At 29.3% G+C, this 23,866-nt stretch overlaps 1 protein-coding gene across 1 annotated transcript; it reads left to right on the top strand.

Moving 5' to 3' along the window:
- The first annotated feature begins 18,458 nt into the window (after window positions 1-18,458).
- On the top strand, window positions 18,459-23,773 carry LOC123305981 (coatomer subunit beta). Its single transcript, XM_044887827.1, has 15 exons — window positions 18,459-18,558; window positions 18,732-18,847; window positions 19,318-19,550; window positions 19,892-20,061; window positions 20,126-20,333; window positions 20,394-20,531; window positions 20,825-21,017; window positions 21,083-21,228; window positions 21,286-21,561; window positions 21,628-21,767; window positions 21,882-22,084; window positions 22,150-22,614; window positions 22,676-22,837; window positions 23,186-23,574; window positions 23,649-23,773. Exons 2-15 carry the CDS (start codon window positions 18,757-18,759, stop codon window positions 23,724-23,726), a joined length of 2,892 nt encoding a protein of 963 aa, XP_044743762.1. The 5' UTR covers window positions 18,459-18,558; window positions 18,732-18,756; the 3' UTR covers window positions 23,727-23,773.
- The last annotated feature ends 93 nt before the right edge of the window (window positions 23,774-23,866 follow it).

Raw genomic sequence — 23,866 nt, 5'->3', positions numbered from 1 at the left:
AGGCGTTATTATTGTTGATATTAAATATAAACAGACAATAAGGGTATTATTTTATTGTTATGTTGGTATTAATAGCTCTACATAGTTATTATTATTATTATGAGTTGTAATATTGTATAACAAACATTATTTTCTCTATGTTGGTAGCAATCAGGGACGTATAAATGCTAAAAATATATGCGGCTTTATGAAACAATTTTGGGCGCAAATGATATTTTATATTTCCCATACTTTTTGTTAACCTGTTTTCTTAGAAACGGATAGAATTCGGCACAAATGTTTATTAAAATCACATTCGAATCTGTTGGAATTAGTACATTTCAGCGACCGTTTTTACCCGATATGTGGTGGAATCTGAAAGGGCTAGCCCTTCAAAGTAGAGGCGGTTACTTCTCAGTTATATCATTGCCTCAGAAAGTTTAAAATATGAATTCAATATTCGAACTTACAGAAAGTCTCGCAAATTTGGCCTTTTGAGTTTATTGATTTCTTCCAAGTTTTCTACTTTAGGGAATATAACTTTGTGGCATCGTAGCTTCTTAGCGGATGAACCGATTTTGATTTTTTTTATTTGAAAGGTTATTTGTTCGAGTGTTCTTAGACATATTTCGGTTTCTTAGGTTTGAAGATCATCATCTCTTTTCTAATTGTTATCTCGGAAATGAAACAAACCTAAAAACACTCCCGATCAAATTTCCTTTCCAACAAAGCTAAAAAAAAAGAAAATTGGTTCACCCGTTTAGGAACTACGATGTCACAGGGAAACACAAGGATTTACCGACACAAAACGTATATTTTTGTTGGAAGTCATCATCCAATTTCTTAGGTAATTATTCGGCAGCATGCAAAAAAAGGCTTGAAGCAAGTCAAGTAGAAAATCTAAGTGTTTTTTTTTTCAATTCTAACTACGTGAGAGTATCTTTTGGTACAATTCTTTCAATTTTGTTTTTCGAAAATTGAAGGATTTTGAGTAAATAAATAGTAATTAATTCAACTTTATCTATGCATATCAGATCGTAAAAGCATCGAAGGTGAATAATATAATATGAGTGCATTGTTTTTGTAGAAAATCAGATCAGCCGATAAAGAATCATTAGAATTTTTCAATGAAGGGCAGATTTAGCAGCGTCTGCACTCGTATTTTACCACCTTTTTCGAAGATTATTTCAGTTTTTCAAGACAATGTCGAAGTAGGTACTTATATTTTTTGTAACATATTATAATTAATAAAGGACCCAATCTAGTACCTTTAATAAAGCTATGCTTCTTTAGCTACGATACTGGTCGATATGAACTATGTATAATATAATACCTAATAATTCTATCAAAGTTTCCACTTAACTGATTCAATATTGATAGTAATTAACAGCTTTAAAATAATTTAAATTGTGATTGTTTTCATAATTGAAAGTAACTATTGATATTGTTATTAATTAATTAATTATTTTAATAATAAATAAATGAATTTAAATTTATATATTAATTATACCTATTTATTATTGTATTGTTTTCTTGTTTTAATTACTTTTTACGCATCAAATTTGATTGGTGTATTCATTCTGGTTAAAACACGAATTTTTCATTTGTTTTGTAAATATTATTTGAATTTATTGCTATCTATTGTATTGCCTTAATAGAAACTTATTAAAAGGTCCAGAATCACTTGTTATGGATCATTTAATGTCCAAGATGCCACAGAGATGCCATGTTTATTTGCTTTAGGCTGGTAAAAGTATTAAGAAGGCCACGATTTTTAACAACTGTTTTGATTTTGCGTAAAAACCTATTGTTCGATTTCAAACTGCAAAGTAAACGCATTTACTTGGGTGTTGGCGTTCTTATAACAAGTAAATATTTCTTGGCTCAACGATATTATTCCTTGGGCCAACGATACTTAATTCAAGAATACAATAATTTGACAGATTAAAAATTATTTGCATACATGGAAATTATTTATTTTAGTCGGCTCTTTAAAATTATATTTTACTTTTTCCTCAGTTTAATTTTTTTCGCAAAAAAATTTTATTAGTAGACAATTCAGCCATTTAAAGATTATTAATTTTCCAATTAGTGGTGCAGAGATTGAACAACCCCACAATGAATATTTTATTTTAAAATCATTTCTATGTTTTCGAAAAACTTACTGATTTGAAATCTTTGAACAGTAGAGTTTATTATTAGATAAAGTTTTTTCAAAAATATACGGTAATAGTTATCATTTTCATTAAAACGGGAAAAATAGTTTTCTGGCTAAAAATTTTTCTTGTCGCAAGTAAATTTCTTCAAATTTCGTTCTTATTTTTCCTATTAAATTCTTATTTCAATAAAAAATATTCTTGGTTCAAGAAAATATTCCTTGAGTTAATAAATATTTTTTAATCCCCGACTAAAAAGCGGGCTGTTATCACATGTATGTGCATATCTGTGTGTCTTCGCTTCTCAGTTAATGAGTATCTTTTAACCTATTCTGAAACACTTTAGAACCTCTAATTATGATCGAATATTTTTTTAAATTATTTACACTACCCCATCTATCACGCATAGATACATGCATAATTTCAATGAGTAAAATAATTATTGCAGTTCGTTATATAACTTCCCGTTGCCTCCACCAAAACTTTTCAGTAGCAACATTTGCAATAAAGTTTTCTTTTTAACAAAATACTATTATTGTGTGTTGTATAAATGGGTTTTAACCCCCGTCTAAAAAGAGGAATGCTATAAGTTTAACGTATCTGTGTATCTGAGTATCCGTGTGCATGTCTGTGGCATCGTAGCTCCTAAACGGATGAACCGATTTTTCATTTTAAAAGTTATTTAATCGAGAGTATTCATGGTCGATCGAGGCGTTCTGTACCCGATAACATCTAGAGAAGAGGTGATGATTTTCTAACGGATGTGCAAATTTTTTTGAAACATAGATAAGAACACTCTCGATCAAATTACCTTTCAAACAAATTAAATAGAAAATCTGTTCATCCGTTAAGGCGCTACGATGTCTTAAACCAATTATTATCAGACCTATTTTTGTGCCATCGTAGCCAATAAACGGATAAACTAATTTTGATTTTTTTGATTTTTTTTTTAAAGGTAATTTTATCGAGAGTTTTCATGTCTATGTTTCAAGTTCGATATTATGGTTCCGTACCCGATTACAACTAACCTTACAATTTACCTTTGAAGCAAACATAAAAAATCAAAATCGGTTCATTCGCTAAAAAGCTACGACGACACAAATGAATGGATCAGACTTGATTTTGTGTCGAGGGTTTCTTCAAACTTTTTTATTTAATGTTATTTATTCTATTATGCTGTTATTTGTCTATGAGAAAACTTCAGAACGTTTTCTGACCAGTATTATTTTCCATGGTGATAATCTGTACAAATGTAAAATTTTTTTTTCTATTTTCCAACATTAAAAAATAAAAATAAATAATACTCAAATTTAAATCTAACAATATATATTTTTTTTTTTTACAATTCTCTCTAACAATATATTTCAAAATTTCGTTTAATATTAATCTCATAGTTCGTTTAGTTTCGTCTTTATTAGAGCCATAATAATAAAATGTTTTTTCCTAGATTTTTCGAAAATACAATACAATTCATCGAGCGAATAAGATAAATTATTATTTTTATATCCGGAATCATACAATAGGATTAAACTTTTAGTTTAAACTACCAAGTGTTTGATGTTTTCTATCTTAATAGCGTAAAAAAGAAGATTCGAACATAGTTAATAAGTCCATAATAATAATAGTCTAGGATTTAGCCCGATAAATGGGTTGGAACTGTAGTTTAGGACGTCATCATTAGTTAGAACCCCTCTAAAAAACATTTTTAACATAAAAGATGCAAAACTGAAATATAACTGGTACCTAAATAGCGTCTGAATTTTTTTAGGACGAGATAGACTATCAAGGAAAGTCTATGTTTATACAAATTGCTGGCTCATTTTCGACCACTTTGCTGGACAATTTCACCTTTTTAAAGACTATCACGTTATAGCCCTCACTTATCCTACCTTTTATTCACAATTTTATATATATTAAATTTTTTGGAAAAAAACCTTTTTGGAAATGAATTTTTGCCCATGATACTCGCTGACATTGTAACTTTCTATAGGTCCAATCATTAAACTAATCGGATTTTTATTCATCCAAATTACCCCATCCACCCAGTTTCATCAAATTCCAAAATAAATTTTTTTGGAATTTTTTTTTTGGAGTTTTTCTCGATTTTTTCAAAGGGCCCCTTAAAAAAATTGCAAAAAATCGAAAAACTTTTTTATCTCCAATTTCGATAAAACTCAGTATATAAGGTAATTTTTACCTAAAAAGTACAAAAATCGGGTGCATTTGATGACTGGACAAACAGTTTTTGGGATACGGAGTAAAATCGATCAAAATATTGCGATATCTCAGAAACTCTGTATCCAATCATTAAATTAAACTGATTTTTAAAAAATTTGGATCAAAATTACCCCATCCACCTAGTTTCATCAAATTCCAAAATGTTTTTTTGTGGTTTTCTTCGATTTTTTCACTTACGTTAGTTACATAAGGAAAGTGTGTACAATGGTTCAGGCTTCTAGACCCAGCGGTAGTATTTCATATTTATATATATATAAAATACTAAGATTCCATACAACTACAAAGCAATACTAATTTTGATGAAGCGAAATTTCTATTATGCTTTTTTGCCTGTCTTTTAGTCGATTGATAAGTTTGGTAAAAATAAATAATTTTGGTTTAATCGTTCCTCCAGTTTGGAAGTTATGAAAATTGGATTTTGCGTGTTTGCATTTGTCGACAGTTATCCTGCTATTGCTTTCTACGTTTTGACAACAGATTTTCCTTTGGCATAAACGGCAGACATAAAAAGTCGAAAAATACGAAAAGTGAACCACAAAAATCGAAAAAATCGCATTTTTCATTATTACCAAACTTACCTTTATCAATCGTCCAAATAGCAAACAAAAACATTCCGTTCATTCGGTTTCTTCGTTGTTTAAAATTAAAAAAAATTTTCACATCAAATCATTTACTGAGCGCTTAATTGTATGACATTAAGCTAAATTAAAAAATTTTAAAGACTTACAAAAAGCAGAAAATCCCGCCGAAAAATGTATATCATTCGTTGCAACTGGTCCACCAATATAATTTTGTCCCAAAACAGTAGTCGAATTTAAAAATCCATGTTGTACAACCGTTGAATTCGTCGATGATGCATTGATTTCAGTACCAATATTCGATTGATGATGAAACATTGATGACACTATCGAGGGAAACATTTGTGGCAATAACTTATTCTCATGATTTGCACCCGACACAACACTACTGTTATTAAACGATAAATTTTGATATTTTTTACAGATTTTTAAATTATGTTTATGATCTTGTGACACTGGAGAATCCGTTCCCGATTCTGATCTCGAATTTGATGATGATCCAGTATCAAGTATATCAATAATTGTATTATTATTTATATTCACATTTTCATCCGATTTTTCTGTTTTTGTTGTTGCGGTTGTTTCATTTTCTAAGTGACCATAAATTCGTGCGAAAAATTGTCGCGGTGATGATGGTTGTTTGTTTATTAATTGTGTTTTTGGGTCGAATTTTGTTATTTTTGGTAACATTTTTAGACTATGATTTAAGTAACGTTGCGTACTTAAGTTTCGTGTGTACTAATTCAGAAGATTTTTATTTACATAATCATCATCAAGTAGTGAACTAATTTGACAATCAAAAGTGTGCTATATGTTTTATTTAAATGATGCTAGTTAGAAGGTCTCTTTTTAAGGGTGTTTACCATAAATAAACCCCCTCCAAATAATAATCTAAAGTTACCTGTTACCATATATAATACATTGTATTGTTATATTTTATAAAGGTATTCTTGTTAATCATAATATATATAGAATGATTTCGAAATGGTTAGATGTTTTCGAGACGATTTTCTTTCAACTTATTTAGATTCTCATTTTATTTATTAAACTACAAGCTTAATATTGATGAACACTCTTTTGGGACGAAATTCAGACGAACGGATAATTGACAAATGCGAGAAGTAATTTGTCATCGGATAACCGATATTATTTCGAGTATAGACTCAAAGCAACGCTGAAATTTTCAACTTTAGGAGTGTCAAATGACAGATTCTTCGTTCTTTCATTGGCCGTTTAAAATGATTTTAGCTTTTTATATTCAATTATTCGCTGATTAATTTATCACCCCAAACAGATTTTCATTAATTTTAAGCTATATAGCCCAAAATAAAATTTTCCAGCCGCCCTACAAGAGAACACTGTAACTTGACAACAGTCCCTCAAATTTTTATTCTTGATAAAATTACTTGAAGTTGAAAAAGTGAGTTGAAAAAGGTTAAATCAAGATCATTCTTATCTTATTGGTTAACTTATTTAAGTACAAATCATTCGCATTTTCAAAGTAAGTGACGGAATCAAATGAAATAAATGGAATGAAAAGAAGAATATTCATTGATTCATGTCATCAAATCTTATTCTCTCTATGTATCTGATCGTAACATCCTAGTTCCCGAAGGAATTAACCTATCTTATTTCAGTTTTAGTTGTTGTTGAAACTGGTTTAATCGAGATGAAATATAGAGACTACAATAGGGAATTGCTCCTATAGCCCAACTTTGCCATTCATTCCTTGATGAAAATGGATCTCTCATTGTCCTTTATTATTTACCTAGTTTTTTAATCAGTTTTATCTAGATTCACTTTTTTCCAAAAAATGTTCTCCAGAATAACGTAGTCTTGCGATGGAAGTGTGAATATGAAGTTGCAGTTGAAAATGATTTATTAATATCGCTAATTTATAAAGTAAAAATACAATACATCTCAGAATTTATAGTGCCTAACCTAAGCTTTACCTCTAATACATCATCTTATTAAATAAATACATCGAAATCTACAAACATTTTACATGCATCGTTGTGGAAGTGGAAATATCTTATATAAAAAATCATTGATATCTAAAATTAACCTAAGTTGGGCGGATAAACCGTTCTTAAAAGTAGACTTAAAGAAAAATATTTACAATTTAGATTACACCGAATCAGTTGTAATCGACATCATGTGACATGCGGTATCGTTTCCTGAAAAGCAATGTACGCGAGTCAAATTGGCCCAATTCATTGAATTCTGGAAAAGAATTTTTGCGATATCACTGGAAATAGGATTTCGAAATGGTTTAGATGAAGATTCTGATTGTGGGGTACCCAATTTCTCTGTGGAGAGCTTCAGTCGGATATCGTAGGCGGACTTTCAAAATCGAGGGGGACTTTCAATTCGACCAGATTGGGATAGCGTGCATGAGTACGGGCCGGATACATGACTTGAAAAGTCAATATTTCAGACGTTCATCCAAAGGTGTGAATATATTTTAGAATCACTGTTTATATACATCGGTAAAATATTTGATACAAGAAAGAGATGGTATAATTTTAAATAAAGGTATTTGAAATTGAGATAGATATATGTCAAAGAAGATAAACTAAGCGGACACAATATAAACGTTCAACATATTTAAACGGATACAAAATGGTAGGCGTGGTTGTAAATTATGATATTTATATAGGATAGAAGGGATGATTTTACACTACCCCTTATTTATACTGTTTACTCTATAAACCAATGACAACAATTTATTCTTGTTAAATGTTTGTTGCAAAGTTAAATTATGTGAGCTATAATATTAAATATGTGATAATCTGTGTAATTTTCACAGATTTTTCCATGAAGCAAAACTCTTTTTGAATGAAGGCAACGTTTTTATACCATGAATATGAAATATACCAAGGTATACTAAGTTTAGTCCTAATTTTGTAACGCTTAAAAATATTGATGCTACCAACTAAAACTTTGGTATAAGTGTTCATTAAATCACCTAATTAGTGCATTTCCGGTTGTCTGTCTGTCTGTCCGTTTGTCATTACGATTACTCAAAAACGAAAAAAGATAGCAAGCTGAAATTTTTATAGCGTACTAAGGACGTAAAAAGTGAGGCCAAGTTCGTAAATGAGCAACATAGGTCAATTGGGTCTTGGGTCCGTAGGACCCATATTGTAAACCGTTAGACATAGAACAAAAGTTTAAGAGTAAAAAATGCTCCTTATAAAAAAATAAACAACTTTTGTTTGAAACATTTTTTTGTAAACATCACTGTTTACCCGTGAGAGCGCAAATTATGCGCAAATTGTATAGTATGTATTATATGGGAATATCAGTTATATATGTGTGACATGTATATGTACCTATGTGTAATGTGACAGAGTAAGGAACACTGCTTATAACATTTCAACAATTAACTCAGTCAATTGTTTGTTTTCACTTGTTATTTTATTATAATATCGAATGTATGATCAGTAAAATGTTTTTTACTTGAATATTAATTTCAATTTGAATTAAATAAATTTATATTTAAACGTTATTTCTTTTATGAATTTTATCAGATCATTTTATTAATTTACTTACCTACGCTCCTAAAAAAACTGTGATTTTATAAAAATTATATGATGATGCAGGCAATAAATTTGTGTTTCTGTGAAAAAATTTTCGACCAGTCATCAAATGCACCCGATTTTTGTACTTTTTGGGTCAAAATTACCTTATATACTGAGTTTTATCGAGATTGGAGACTAAAAAATTTCTCACTACAATTTTTTGCAATTTTTTTAAGGGATCCCTTTGAAAAAATCGAGAAAATCGTAAAAAAATTTTTATTTTGGAATTTCATGAAGTTACAGTGGATGGGGTAAAAATCAGGTTAATTTAACGATTCGACCAATGGAAAGTTACAATGTCAGCGGTATCATGGACAAAACTTCATTTTCAAAAAAGAGTTCCCCACCAAAAAATTAAAATCCATAAAACTGTGAGGATAAAAAGGGAGGATAAGTGAGGGCTATAACGTGATAGTTTTTGTTTTTAAAGGAGAAATTGCCTAGAAAAGCGGGTGGGTATCTGCTAGTATAATACAAAAATTGATCCCAAAAACCCCTAAGTAACCATTTTCAACCCATTTGGTGCATTATTGACGGGAAGATAATTTATTTTCAATTCCCTAAAATTACCAAATTTTATTTGCAAGTGCTATCTGGTTTTGTATATTATGTACTTACACTAATGCGGTACTATTTAAAACACTGTAAACTTTTATACAACAATTGATTACTTTTTTCCTCCTAAAATAATAATGTCTTAAATACATATATGTATGGTTGAACTATAGCTTCCGGGTGCAAACTTTTTGTGACGAATATTTTTAACGATTGATATGAAGGTTTTAGTTTTTTATGTATATCTAAATTTGATGTTTATATGTGTATTTTTTGGTGTATTATTTATCGTTAGTAGCCCTGGGTCGTTGTATGTCTTAAAGCAAGACGGAAAGGATTGGGTAGAAACTCAAAAATAAAATCTATTTGTTTATCCATTATTTTATTCAAGTTTTAAAAGAATCACTTTTCATTTATTTCTGATGCTTTATGGTTAAACATATTTCGGAGCTGAAGGCCTCCATTTATATAATCTAGTTTCAAAAATAAAAACGCTTAAACTAATTAAATAACACGTTAATAATAAAACAAAGGGAAAACTCAGTTGTTCTATATTTAATGATTTTACATTTTTCCCAGACGTTTCATCAAAATCTCTTTTTTCATTAATATATGAAAAATAAATCTGTTTTTGAAAACCGTACTCGTGTAGCATTAATGCTGCGCTACTAAAATTTTCAAACATTAAATGACCTCGAGCAAATAGAAAATGTAATGGATATATCCATTGGTCAGGTAATTCATATAATCGAGAATAATTTGTAATCGTTTGAGAATGTTCAAATTTATGATGTATGTAAATATATTTTGTTGTCACCGTTGCATATGCTGGATTTTTTAGTAATGCATCTAAATCGTAGTAATAATCGATATGTTTACTAAAATAATATGTATGATTTATAAATAAACCTTGAAATTGAATAAAAAAACGTTCTTGTATGGAAAGTATGATATCCGATGCAAATAAATCGTTTAACGATTTTATCTGTTGGCTGGTAAATGGGGCTGATAAACTACTAATTAATCTGCTATTGAAACATGTTGTTAATATTATACCGTAAAATAACCAGATAGAGATGAACAATCGTAACATTCTGTTATTTAAAATTAGTTTAGCAGGCAAACCTAAAAAACAAATAACAATCATATAAAAGAAACTGATGATGCCACAATTTATTAACGGCCAAACGTCTTATTACGTCTATAGTAGTAAATAGTAACAAGTCTATTTAAGGTATTGTACCTTATGGAAGAACTCAAAATAATGTTCATTGTACAAAATTAATCGGTGATTGACCTTCAAAAAAGTTTTCATCATGAAGAAAATTTCTCACAGATTCTGTTTATGCAAAAAAAAACTTTACTTTAGGGCGCTTTCCAAAAAGAAAACATAAAAAAATTTGGTTTTTGACTCATTTACGATATTTCTTGATCATTTTATTGCATTTACGTCATACAAATTGCCTAGTTGACTAGTTGACTAGTCAGGTGACGGCCGGACTACTTTAAAATGTCTACATTGACAAATTCTTAACTATTTAAATAAAAAAAATTTAACTGAATAATTGTTTCGGATCAAACTTAAACAATTAAATAACTCACCCAAATTCATTTTAAATAAAAATATAAAAATTTCAAAAAATGACGAATCTTTAACGAACATCCGTAAACAACTTGTTGTGGAGAGTAATATAAATCCACAAGCCAGCCATAATTCCCATGTAAATAAGTAAATAAAACATTTCCAAAAGGGTAATGGTTTAGAAGCGGGCACAATAAATATATATGAGTCCATAAAAGACATTGGAGATAATAAAAAATATTTCATTAAACTTGGATTTGTCAGAGCCGAACATGTTGGATAATTAATTGTTTTTATTCCTTTCATATTCCTAATCATCCAATTATGAATCTCATTATTCGACATTTTTTCTTTCATTGGTGGTAAATATGTAATGTTTAGTTTTAAATAGTCTGCAACGGCAACCATAAAATCATATTGGATTCCACTATAAATTGTCTCATTGTTTCCAATTAAAAATGGATTACAATAACGACTAAGTAATACCATTGGGCAAGAATTTAAATCCATACGCTTATTGACGTCAAATAGCTGTGTATCGAAATTTAAAATTTCAAAATGAATTTCTGCTTGACAGCTTTTAAATAAATTTGCGGTATATAATTTTGGATTCGAATTTAAGAAATCTGTGATTACGACAAAATTTATTATATTTGAATCCCAAATTACTCGAATCAAATTATGCAATGAATTTTTTGTTTTATTTTGATAAATAAATAAAAATTTTAAATTAGAATTCCATCCACTTCGTCCACGTAGTTCTAATAATTCATCCCAGATTTGATCCGCATCGTTATAAAATATTAAATAACTTGGTTTTAAGTAAATATTATTATCGGAACGTTTATTTGCATATCCACTTAATTCCACAGACGTTTTTAAGGACTTGATAAATTTAGTAACAAAATCATTGTAGCATATTTCGTATTTAATTATTAAAAAATCTTCGAAATATTTATTGATAATTTTATTTAATAATTTTATTGAATTTTCGTTATCGTAGATATGAGGAATTTGTAATTGTGAATTTAAAATTTTTATAAATGTTACTAAAATAAAAGTTATACCAACTATAAACATGGTTGCAAAGAAATATTTCAAAATATCAAAAGAGAAAATTAGTCAAACGTAAATATAAAAATCACATAATAATCATCTAGAATCTATTCTGTCCATCCAATGTATGAATATAACACAGTAAACCCCCGACACAAAATCAAGTCTACCCGATTCGTCTGTGGTTATATTTAGCCGGGTTTTAAGAGCCCCCTTTTCTATTTGTTTTGGGTACGAAACCTTCAACTCGCACTTGAAACATAGCTAAGATTACCCTTGATCAAATTCAAACAAATAAAATCCCTGTAGGAACTACAATGCCACAGACAGACACACAGATTCTCAGACATATAAAACTTAGAATTCTCCTCTTTTTAGTCGGGGTTACAAAAAACTGCCTCATATGAAATTATTTTCGATTCAGATATAGTCCCTTTTCAATTTTTGTGGTATAATCAGCGCTGAATTTAACTTCTTGGCGCCCTTACTTGAGTGGCTGAAATAAAGTTTACTTGACTTTTTAATAGTGAAATCCATGATAATATCGTCAAAATTGACGATGATTGACTGGTAAAAATGAATTTTTTTCCATAATCAAACAAATTTTTTTCTCAGAAGTTATTATAGTCGATGATAGTCGATCCAGTATTTACTGTCCATTATAAATGCCTCTCAGGACGTAATACTAGATTATTACGTTAAAATAGTAAAATGCGGTTTTTTGCAAATACATATCTTGAAAACGGTCAAATTTTCGTTAATTTCTTCAAAAACGTTCAGTACTAAATGATAGGTAAAATAATTATCTACAATAAGATAATTGATACACGGTTATAAATTCCCGATTAGTTCTGTATTTAGTTAATATACAACTGTCGCGATTTCAACGAGTTTCAACCACGTTAACTATATCGATTTTAAATTATATTATGTTCGTCAAATTACCTTTTGATAATAATAGTTTATTGAACATAATACTTATTGAAAAAAATTATTTAACTTATTATTTAACAAATTTTTTTTAAATAGATTTTTTATTAGGAAATAAAATTTACACAATAACACATTCGAATTTAAGTTAATAGGTTTATGTGTCTTTATTATAATATACTGGCTGATGCCCGCAACTTCATGCAACGAACTTCCAGGCTGTATGTCTTAAACATCGGACAAAAGATTGAACAAACTACAGTCTGCTCTTTTAATTGCTCAAAATAGAAATAGGTATTAGTGAGGAACGCGTTTTTCTAATGCGAAAATTGTATGCGAACGTAGGAATTACATAACAAACAAGACTATATTAAATCATTATCCTCTATAAAGCAACAAACAGCTTCAATCCGAAATAATTTTCTTAAAACTTAAATAATAAATTTGGCAGGAAAGTGTTTCGAACAAAATTTTGTCTAATAATTTGCCTCTAATCTGCAATAATCTAGTCACAAATAGATATTTTTAGAACTCTGCATTATAAGCCGTCTACGCCCGTATAAAGTTTCACATTCCGCATTATGAACTATCCTTATTTTCAGTATTGAAAAAGGTAGAACGTATTCTGGCATTCCAATATTTCTGTTAAAATCGCTCGTTTGATTTTGAATCTTCTTCTTCCCTTATACATTCTTTTCTCTTTAAACCGTTCCCGTTACAGATAGAACAAAAGTTTAAATTTAAAAGCTATTCCTTATAAAAAGTAAACAACTTTTGTTTTTTTAGTAAACATCACTGTTTACCCTTGAGAGTGCAACTTAGGAAGAAACTTTGGTGTCTATTTTCTCCAAAACTATTAAAAAAAAGTATGTTGAAAATTTACAGGTTTACTTCAATTAGTGGGTTTGTGAAACATTCTAGAAAAACAAAAAAACTTCTAGAAAATACTTTCGAAAATTTTGAAATTATTTACATAAAGTATCGCTATAAATTTAATAATACAACAACATTTATGGTTCCTACGGAAAAGCTAATATTTATCTTTTAGTACTGTAAAAAACTTTGTGCTTTTAAAAGTATTTATTTTGAGAACGATTGCCTCTAATTATATAATCTAATTTCAGAAATAAAAACAACTAAGCTAACCAAATAACATATTAATAATAAAACAAATGGAAAACCCAATTGTTCGATATTTATAGATTTTACATTTTGTATAGACACTCGATGGAAATTAAAATTTCTTTCTACATTAATATATGAAAAATAAATCTGCATTTGAAAACCATACTCATGTAGCATTAATGCTGCGCTACTAAAATTTTCAAACATTAAATGACCTCGAGCAAATAGAAAATGTAATGAATATATCCATTGGTCAGATAATTCATATAATTGAGAGTAATTTGTACCAATAGTTTGAGAATGCTCAAATTGATGATATATATAAGTATATTTTGTTGTCACCGTTGCATATGTTGAATTTTTTAGAAATTCATCTAAATCGTAGTAATAATCGATATGTTTACTAAAATAATATGTATGATTTATAAATAGCTCTTGAAATTGTTTAAAAAATGATTCTTGCACATAAAGTTCGATATTTGATGTAAATAAATCGTTTAATGATTTTATCTCTTGGCTGGGAATAGGTGCTGATAAAGTACTAATCAATCTGCTATTGAAACATGTTGTTAATATTATACCGTAAAATAACCAGATACAGATAATCAATCGTAATATTCTGTTATTTAATGTTAATTCAGCAGGTAGTCCTAAAAAAAATAATATCAATAATGTACAATTAACTGATGATGCCCCAAATTGTTAGGGACGAAACGTCTTGTTATGAAAGTCAATTTCTATATAATGGATAACGAACTTTTGGGAAATAATACATCATCAATCCCAAAAACTCGTTTTCGATCACAAATAAAGGGTAAAAGTTGAAGATAGTTCAAAAATACGTATTTTAAGACTCGACCCTGCATCTTTATCTGTTTTCTAGTTTTATGCAATTGAGGTTTTGGATTTGGGGGGTTGGGGGTAGTAATAGTATGAAAAGGTAGCAAACTCACCTAAATTTATTCGAAAAAATATTATAAAAATTTCAAAAAATGAATAATTTATTGATTTCTTAAAGAGCATCCATACACATGACGCAATGAAGAGTAAAATAAATCCACAAGCCAACCATAATTCCCATGTAAATAAGTAAATAAAACTTTTCCAAAAGGGTAATGGTTTAGAAGCGGGTACAATAAATATATATGCGTCTATGTAAGACATTGGAGACATTGAAAAATATTTCAATAATTTTGGATCCTTCAGAGCTGAACAGGTTGGATAATTAATTGTTTTTATTCCTTTCATATACATAGTCATCCATTTATGAATCTCATGACCCGACATTTTTCCTTCAATAGGTGGTAAATATGTAATATTAAGTTTTAAATAGTCTGCAACAGCAACCATAAAATCATATTGGATTCCACTGTAAATTGTCTCATTGTTTCCAATTAAAAATGGATTACAAGATCGACTTAAGAATATCATTGGACAAGAATTTAAATCCATACGCTTATTGATGTCAAATAGCTGTGTATCGGAATTTAAAATTTCAATATGAATTTCTGCTTGACAGCTTTTAAATAAATTTGCAGTAAATAATTTTGGATTCGAGTAAAAAATATCTGTGATCACAACAAAATTTATAATGTTTGAATCCCAGATTGCCCTAATCAAATTATGCAATGAATTTTTTGTTTTATTTTGATAAATAAATAAAAATTTTAAATTTGAATTCCATCCACTTCGTCCACGTAACTCCAATAATTCATCCCAGATTTGATCCGCATCGTTATAAAATATTAAATAACTTGGTTTTAAGTAAATATTATTATCGGAACGTTTATTTGCATATCCACTTAATTCCACAGACGTTTTTAAAGACTTGATAAATTTAGTAACAAAATCGCTGTAGGATATTTCGTATTTAATTATTAAGAAACCTTCAAAATATTTATCAATAATTTTATTTAACAATTCTATAGAATTTTCATTATCGAAGATATCATTATGGATCTGTAGGTGTGAATTTAAAAATTTGCAAATTGATATTAAAATAAAAGCCATCCATATGATCGACATAGTTGCAAATGATACCTACCTTTCCATTTTGGGCTTCTTGTGAAAATATCAAAGAGAATTTAGTGAAACATAATCATACTTAATTTTTTCTTTTCATAATCTTACTTTTTTTTGAATATTTCCTGTCCATTGTTCTCTGAGTCTTCTGTATTATGTAAGAAAAATATAAAAAAATAACAATTCCAATTCCGGTAACTTAAAAATACCGGAAGTTAAAAAAAATTTTGGTCTCCCGTCAATTTCCGAAGCTCTACGTAATTTATTATTGTGCGGCATTTATGTAATTCGTTTCGAATACTTATGCAGAGTTAGTGTTCAGCAACGTCGTATATATTTGCTGGTGCAGGTAAGACACCAAGGTGTGTGACTTTGATATTCTCACCTGTACTCACCTGTTTCGCGCAAAACTACCACCATGGTGCTTAAACTTACTTTTACATATAGGAGCATCTTTTTCAACATGATTCCTGGTGGATCATTTCACCCGAAAAATTTAGTTATTGTAGTCTATTAAGTATAATATACCCCAATTTCCATTAAATTGTCAATATTTTATTTTTAGTATGCCCTACGTTTTAAAACCAATCAATCATCAAAAAAATGATGATCTCAAACAATTTTTTTTTTTTCTACCTACTTGTGTATATCTCTAAGTTTTTTTGAAATTTGCCACTTTATTCGAAATTCTGTGGCTTTCGAATTTCCCACCTTTGCGTTTTGATGACTACTTAATATAGTTCCGATAGTGTAAACTACATCCATGATATGATATCAGGATAATAAATTATTCCACATGTGCTCTGATAGGTTGCACTTATAATATTATTATATCCCGTATCTTATTCAATATCATCTTCAGCGCCGGACCAAGGGTAGAGCAAGTGGAGCTGGCGCTATAGTCCCTAAGTTGAAAGGGGCGCCAAAATGCCAAATGCAAAAAACGATTTCACAAGTGTTGATTATTGAAATACAAGTTAGTTTTTGGAAAATAAAGGCGCCGAAAGACGATTTCGCTCTACCTTAATTTGGGGGTAGAGTCGGTGCTGATCTTTGGGTACCATTAAATCTATGAGTTACACTACAATCACCATCGCATAATTATTGTTATACCATCTTAGTACAAAGCGTAATAAGCTAAAACTTAAACCTGCTATCGCAGTTTCAACGAGTTTCATTTAGATTATCGCTAAATTATAATTATATGACCAAAGTTACCCTTTGATAAAAGATAAATTATCATTACATTTTATTAAAATTTAAATAATTATTTACAAATATTTTAAATTAGACTTTTATTAAAGGGTAGAAAATTCGATTTCTTATGGTAGATAATTAGGATTATCTATCTTTATGATAATAATATATCTTATATATTTAAACGAGCAATTCTTATATATATATATATATATATATATATATATATATATATATATATATATATATATATATATATATATATATATATATCAACGATCTTGGAAATGGCTCCAACGATTTTCATGAAAATGAGTATGTAGGGGTTTTTTGGGGCGATAAGTCGATCTAACAAGGTTTCATTTTAAAAAAAACGTCGTTTTATTCGTTTTTTCATGAAAAACTGAAACATACATCGCAAAATATGACTCTTCCTGACATCTATTGCTGTATATCGTAGTTAATGAAATACAATGCAAATTATAACTCTTCCTGACATCTATTGGTGTATATCGTAGTTAATGAAATAAAATACATTACCGGGACATTCAAATTGGTATTTGTGTGGAGACATTTAAAACGGTCTTCTATTAGTGATAAAATTTGTGTCTTTTTAAGAATACCGAGCAAAGCTCGGTCATCCAGATATTATTATTTTATATAACAATCACAATAAATTCAGAGAAATGGGTACCTGGGTGTAATGTAGTTATTGTTGTAAATTGGCAAACGCGGGAAGTGCTCGATTTCTGTGTTAGGTAGAACTAATTATATCGACGAATGCATGTAGTATGCATTCTTTTACTATTTTTGAATATAAAAATTGTATTTGTATGAGCAAATATAATTAAGGATAATTTAAAATGATAATAATATTTACTGTAAATAGAAAAGTATAATAATGATATTCATAGCTTATTATAGAAGCATTGTATTTGTATTGCAATTATTATATCTATATTATATTAATAAGCTACAAATTTGTAGATACTTTCAAGTCTTCGGTAGTATAGTGGTCAGTATCCCCGCCTGTCACGCGGGAGACCGGGGTTCGATTCCCCGCCGGAGAGAATATTTTTTATTTTAAATATTAATGAATTCTATAAAACAGAATACAAATTTTTTTTATTATATTTCATTACTACATAATGTTTTTTGCGATTTGCCGAAGGAAATGGAGCTGTTGCTTTCATTTGAAATGTATAAAATTATTGATTAAAATATGTAAATCAATTTTTATAATAAAAATCGAATTTTAATTTTTTCTAATACTTAACTTCAAGGTAAAAAATACAATTGTGTGAAATTTGCATTTGATGCAAATACTTTCTCTCAATATTAAAATTCGTAAAAAGATTTTTTGTAATCGACAATCTTATAATCAAACTTCAAATTCCCGCAATAAATTCAAAAACAATACATGCGCATATTGTATCATACAGTGTCACAGCTTCTTACGACGATAAATGTGTTGTCGGTAATTTTTGACACGTATATAATTGAAAATACAATAAATAATTTGTATTAAAAAGATTATTAATTTAATTAACATTTAGGTAAAATTAAATATTTATTAATTTTAATTATCACAAAACTTTTTCATATGTATTTAGTTTGTGTTTGTATTATTTTCAAAAATATTTGTGTTTGACATCTATCAATAACTTGAACATGAGTGATGAAAATTCAACAGAAGATGGTATTTAAAACTTTATTTACTTCGTTTCAGATTTAAATAAATATAATTTAGAAACATGGCAGCAGTCGAGCAGCCGTGTTACACTATAATCAATTCACCATCGGACACAGAACCGTACAATGATATGCAATTAAAATCTGATTTGGGTAATTATAACTCTTTGTATTTAATTAGTTTAATACTGTAGCAGAACCAATAAGAAGATCCATCGACCTTCGAAAAAGTCTATTTTGTACGTTTTTTCAAATTTAGTCATTCTTAAAGTCGGTATAACTTTGACCCGCTTTAGAAAGTCGGTGAAAGTGTTTATACCAAATACGAGTAAGCTTACATATGAGTTATTTGAGGAGCAGCCAATGACTTTTATGAAAAATGGAAAAAAGAGTTCGTAAATTTTTGATTTTGTAAGTCATATACTACCCGATTTAATTAAAACAACTTCTTTCGAAATATATATTAAGACACTCATCATAGAAATTTACGAAAGTTGAATATGCCAAATTCCATAGAATATACTGGCCATTCTTACCTACTTTAAAATGGCTAGACTTCCACTGATTTAACTATTGCTATAATAATTGCAAACCAATGAAATAACATCATAAATCTATTTTAGAAAAAGGCGATGTGAAAGTGAAAATTGAAGCTTTGAAGAAAACAATACACATGATTTTATCGGGAGAGCGATTACCTCCAGGTCTTTTAATGATAATAATTCGATTTGTTTTACCCATTCCTGATCATACATTAAAAAAATTATTGTTAATATTTTGGGAAATTGTTCCTAAAACATCACCTGATGGTAAACTACTTCAGGAAATGATTTTGGTTTGTGATGCATATCGAAAGGTAAGTTTTCGTTTACAGTTCAAATTGTTTTTATTCTGACAATTAAATGTGGTGAACTTTTTAATTTGGTGAAAAAATAAACAACTTTTGTTTGAAACTTTTTTTCGTAAACATCACTGTTTACCCGTGAGGGCGCAAATTGTATAGTATGCATTATATGGGGATATGTATGTATGTGTAATATGATAGAGCAATCAACATTGTCTATGCATGGCATTTCAACAATTAACTCAGTCAATTGTTTGTTTTCACTTGTTGATCATCATATATTGCCCAATCAGTTTTTTGCTGGATGGCCTATTTTATTGGAACTTAACAATAACTCGATATAATTTTTTTAGGATTTACAACATCCAAATGAATTTGTACGAGGTTCCACATTACGTTTTCTATGTAAATTAAAAGAACCAGAATTAATTGAACCATTAATGCCCCCAATACGGACATGTTTAGAGCATCGACATTCGTATGTTCGTAGAAATGCTGTTCTTGCTATTTTTACGATTTATAGGTAAGAGTAACATTTTTTTTCTCGAAAATTTGTAATTTTTAAAATTTTAATTGTTTTTAAACAGGAATTTTGAGTTCTTAATTCCTGATGCCCCAGAATTAATTGCTAATTACTTGGATGGTGAACAAGATATGTCTTGTAAACGAAATGCATTTTTAATGCTTTTACATGCGGATCAAGATCGCGCTTTGGCCTATTTGGCTTCTTGTTTGGATCAAGTTAATTCATTTGGCGATATTCTACAGTTAGTTATTGTAGAATTAATTTACAAAGTAAATAGTTTTGATATCTTATTATTGTCAATTTTTTTTTTAAAATAATAATAATTTTAGGTTTGTCATGCAAATCCAAACGAAAGATCTCGATTCATCCGCTGCATTTATAATTTGTTGAATTCGAGTAGTCCAGCTGTACGATACGAAGCAGCTGGAACATTGGTGACTTTGTCCAATGCACCAGCAGCAGTTAAGGTAAATATTAACGTTTAAAACCTCTCAAAGATTAATTATCTCATAAACTAACGACAGGAATGTTTTGTAAATGGGTACAGATACTTCTAAATCTTTAATAAATACTGTGGTCTTATTAAGTAGCTGACATTTCTGAGTCTCGAGTTATGAACCTTAAATTAGTGTGTTTAACGTCTATTCCCTATAATTCAATAACCAGTCTTAAACTAGTAACTTTAACATCGTTTTCACGAAAACCAAGAACAAGAATGACATCATATTTTGGCTATATTAATGTTGAAATGAATTTTTAGGCCGCTGCAAGTTGTTACATCGAACTTGTTGTAAAAGAAAGTGACAACAATGTAAAATTAATTGTATTGGATCGATTAATCGCTCTACGAGAATCACCTACAACTGAGCGTGTATTGCAAGATCTTGCCATGGATGTATTACGAGCATTAGCCTGTCCAGATTTAGAAGTTCGTCGTAAAACTTTAAATTTGGGTACGTATATTCAAATTTGGATACAAAATTCGAAAAAATTATGATTAATTTCATTTTCCATGTAGCAATGGATTTAGTATCGTCTCGAAATATCGAAGAGATGGTCTTGGTTTTAAAAAAAGAAGTTGCGAAAACGCATAATGTCGAACATGAGGATACTGGAAAATACCGTCAATTATTAGTTCGAACTCTTCATATGTGCTGTATTAAGGTAGAAATTAAAAGTCAAAGATGTTTTTAACAACTTTCGATAAAATTTTATATATAGTTTCCAGATGTAGCTGCAACAGTTATTCCAGTATTGATTGAATTTTTATCCGATTCAAATGAGTTAGCGGCCGCTGATGTTTTAATCTTCGCAAGAGAAGCTATTCAGAAATTTGAAAATCTTCGTCCACTCATTATTGAGAATCTTTTGGATGCCTTCAGTGGTATTAAAACATCAACTATACATCGATCAGCGTTATGGATTCTTGGAGAATATGCAAATACGTTACAAGATATTACAGCCACGATGAGTAAAATACATTTAGGACTGGGAGAGGTGAGGAACGATTTAAATTATCAAACACGATTAGAATTTTCAGTTTAATGAAATATTGATTTACAGATACCTTTGGTGGAAGCAGAAATGAAGCTTGTAGCTGGTGAAAAATCTGAAAATGAGGAATCAGCTACTCCAATGACTCCAATAAAAAAAGTCACATCCGATGGAACATACGCCTCTCAATCCGCATTTAACACTGTTACGTAAGTATTGGAATTTTTTTTTTTAAAACAAGATATTATGATTTCAAATTACCATACTATGGCTGCTCCATTAGTTTTTCATACACTGGCTAAAAAAAGTAATTTTTGTTCTAGTTCCAAAAAAGATATAGAAAATCGTCCCAAATTAAGAGGATATTTAATGAATGGGGATTTCTTTATTGCAACGGCTATTGGATCAAATTTAACAAAATTAGCTGTGCGCTACATCAATCTAGTGCCAGATCCAAAGAAACATAATGCATTTTGTACAGAAGCAATGTTGATAATATCTTCGATGCTTCATTTAGGAAAATCAGGTATGTCTCTAAATAAATAGGTTAATATTTTACATGGAGCCGCATTTTTACTTACTATTTTTTAGGTCTACCATCCAAACCATTAACAAATGACGACGCTACACAGCTTTATCTATGTCTTCGCTTGCTATCTGAACGCAAATCCGAAATCGTAAACATATTCAGCAAAGAATGTCGTGAAGCATTAAGTACGATGCTTGCTGCCAACGAAGAAGAAGATGTAACTACACAAAAAGCTAAAGAAAAGAATGCCCAAATTATACAACCCGATGATCCAATATTATTCTTACAATTAAGCGCCGGAAGAAATGATTTAGGCGGTGAAAATGTATTTGAAGCATCGTTAACGAAGGCTTTGATTGGAGGCCATACACCAGGACAAGGAACCGCTTCAGAAATTACTGCATCTAGCAGTAAATTAAATAAAGTTCAACAACTTACTGGATTCTCAGATCCAGTGTACGCTGAAGCATATGTCCATGTTAATCAATATGACATTATTTTAGATGTTTTAATTGTGAATCAGACAAGTGAGTTTAATTTTTAGACGATTATTGACCCCAGCTAAATATTTTTTAATCTTCTTTCCAGGTGATACGTTACAAAATTGTACATTAGAACTAGCCACACTTGGGGATCTTAAATTAGTTGAAAAACCCCAACCTGTTGTATTGGCGCCTCATGATTTTTGTAATATTAAAGCAAATGTTAAAGTTGCCTCAACAGAAAATGGTTTAATATTTGGAAATATTGGTAAGTTATTTTAACTTTTATAGTACAAATGGTAAAACAAGTCCTTACAAATTTGAATAATAAATTAATGCAAGTAAAATAGTGACGCTTTCAAAAATTGTATTTACAATTAGGATAAAAATAATTACCTAATCAAGTATTTGGCACCCAAAAAAGTGATAATTTGACAATTTAAGAAGTATTTTAATTTGAATATTTTTATTGACCTTTAAACATTTGGTTTACATAGCCATTTTTAGCAAATATACATTACATAATTTAACAAGTAGCATTTGAAATTTTTGAGGACCTATCTAATGATTAATGGTAAGAAATAAAGCAAGAAACTTATTTATTGAAAATTTACAGTTTATGATGTAACTGGTGCAGCATCTGATCGAAATGTTGTGGTATTAAATGATATACCCATTGATATCATGGACTATATAATGCCAGCTAGTTGTAACGATAGTGAATTCCGAAAAATGTGGGCTGAATTTGAATGGGAGAACAAAGTATCAGTGAACACAACAATTACAGATTTATCCGAATATTTACAGTATCTTTTGAAAAGTATTAACATGAAATGTTTAACACCGGAAAAGGCATTATCTGGTCAGTGTGGATTCCTTGCAGCAAATATGTATGCAAGATCAATTTTTGGTGAAGATGCATTAGCTAATCTCAGTATTGAAAAGTCGATTAGCAACCCAGATAGTCCAGTTGTCGGCCATATTAGAATACGTGCTAAGAGTCAAGTAAGTATATTTTTGCTTTTTATTTGTGTATAGTTTAAAATTTCTCTATGTTCAATATTTTTGTTCTTTCACAGGGAATGGCCCTAAGTTTAGGTGAGAAAGTCAACAAGTCACAGAAAAAGGGTACACGAAGTAAAGTATGTTCTGCTTAAATATAAATATTGCATTTTTTATATATAATTTGGTTTTCCTTAAAATATTCATTGTAGAAGAGAGTTTTATTAAATATAATTTAATTAAACACAACTTAAAATTTTAATTTCAATGTCTCCTTTTGATGTGTTCTATAACG

This window comes from Chrysoperla carnea, chromosome 1, assembly GCF_905475395.1.
Source record: "Chrysoperla carnea chromosome 1, inChrCarn1.1, whole genome shotgun sequence".
Classification (NCBI taxonomy): Eukaryota; Metazoa; Arthropoda; class Insecta; order Neuroptera; family Chrysopidae; genus Chrysoperla; species Chrysoperla carnea.
The sequence above is the reverse complement of the archived record's forward strand: the minus strand, read 5'-3'. Positions and strand labels throughout refer to the sequence as shown.

Coding starts and splice junctions, on each gene's coding strand:
- LOC123305981 (XM_044887827.1), top strand. CDS start 18,757: ATGGCAGCAGTCGAGCAGCCGTGTTACACTATAATCAATTCACCATCG. Junction 19,551..19,891: donor TTTGTGATGCATATCGAAAG/GTAAGTTTTCGT, acceptor TAATTTTTTTAG/GATTTACAACATCCAAATGA. Junction 21,229..21,285: donor TTCATATGTGCTGTATTAAG/GTAGAAATTAAA, acceptor TTTTATATATAG/TTTCCAGATGTAGCTGCAAC.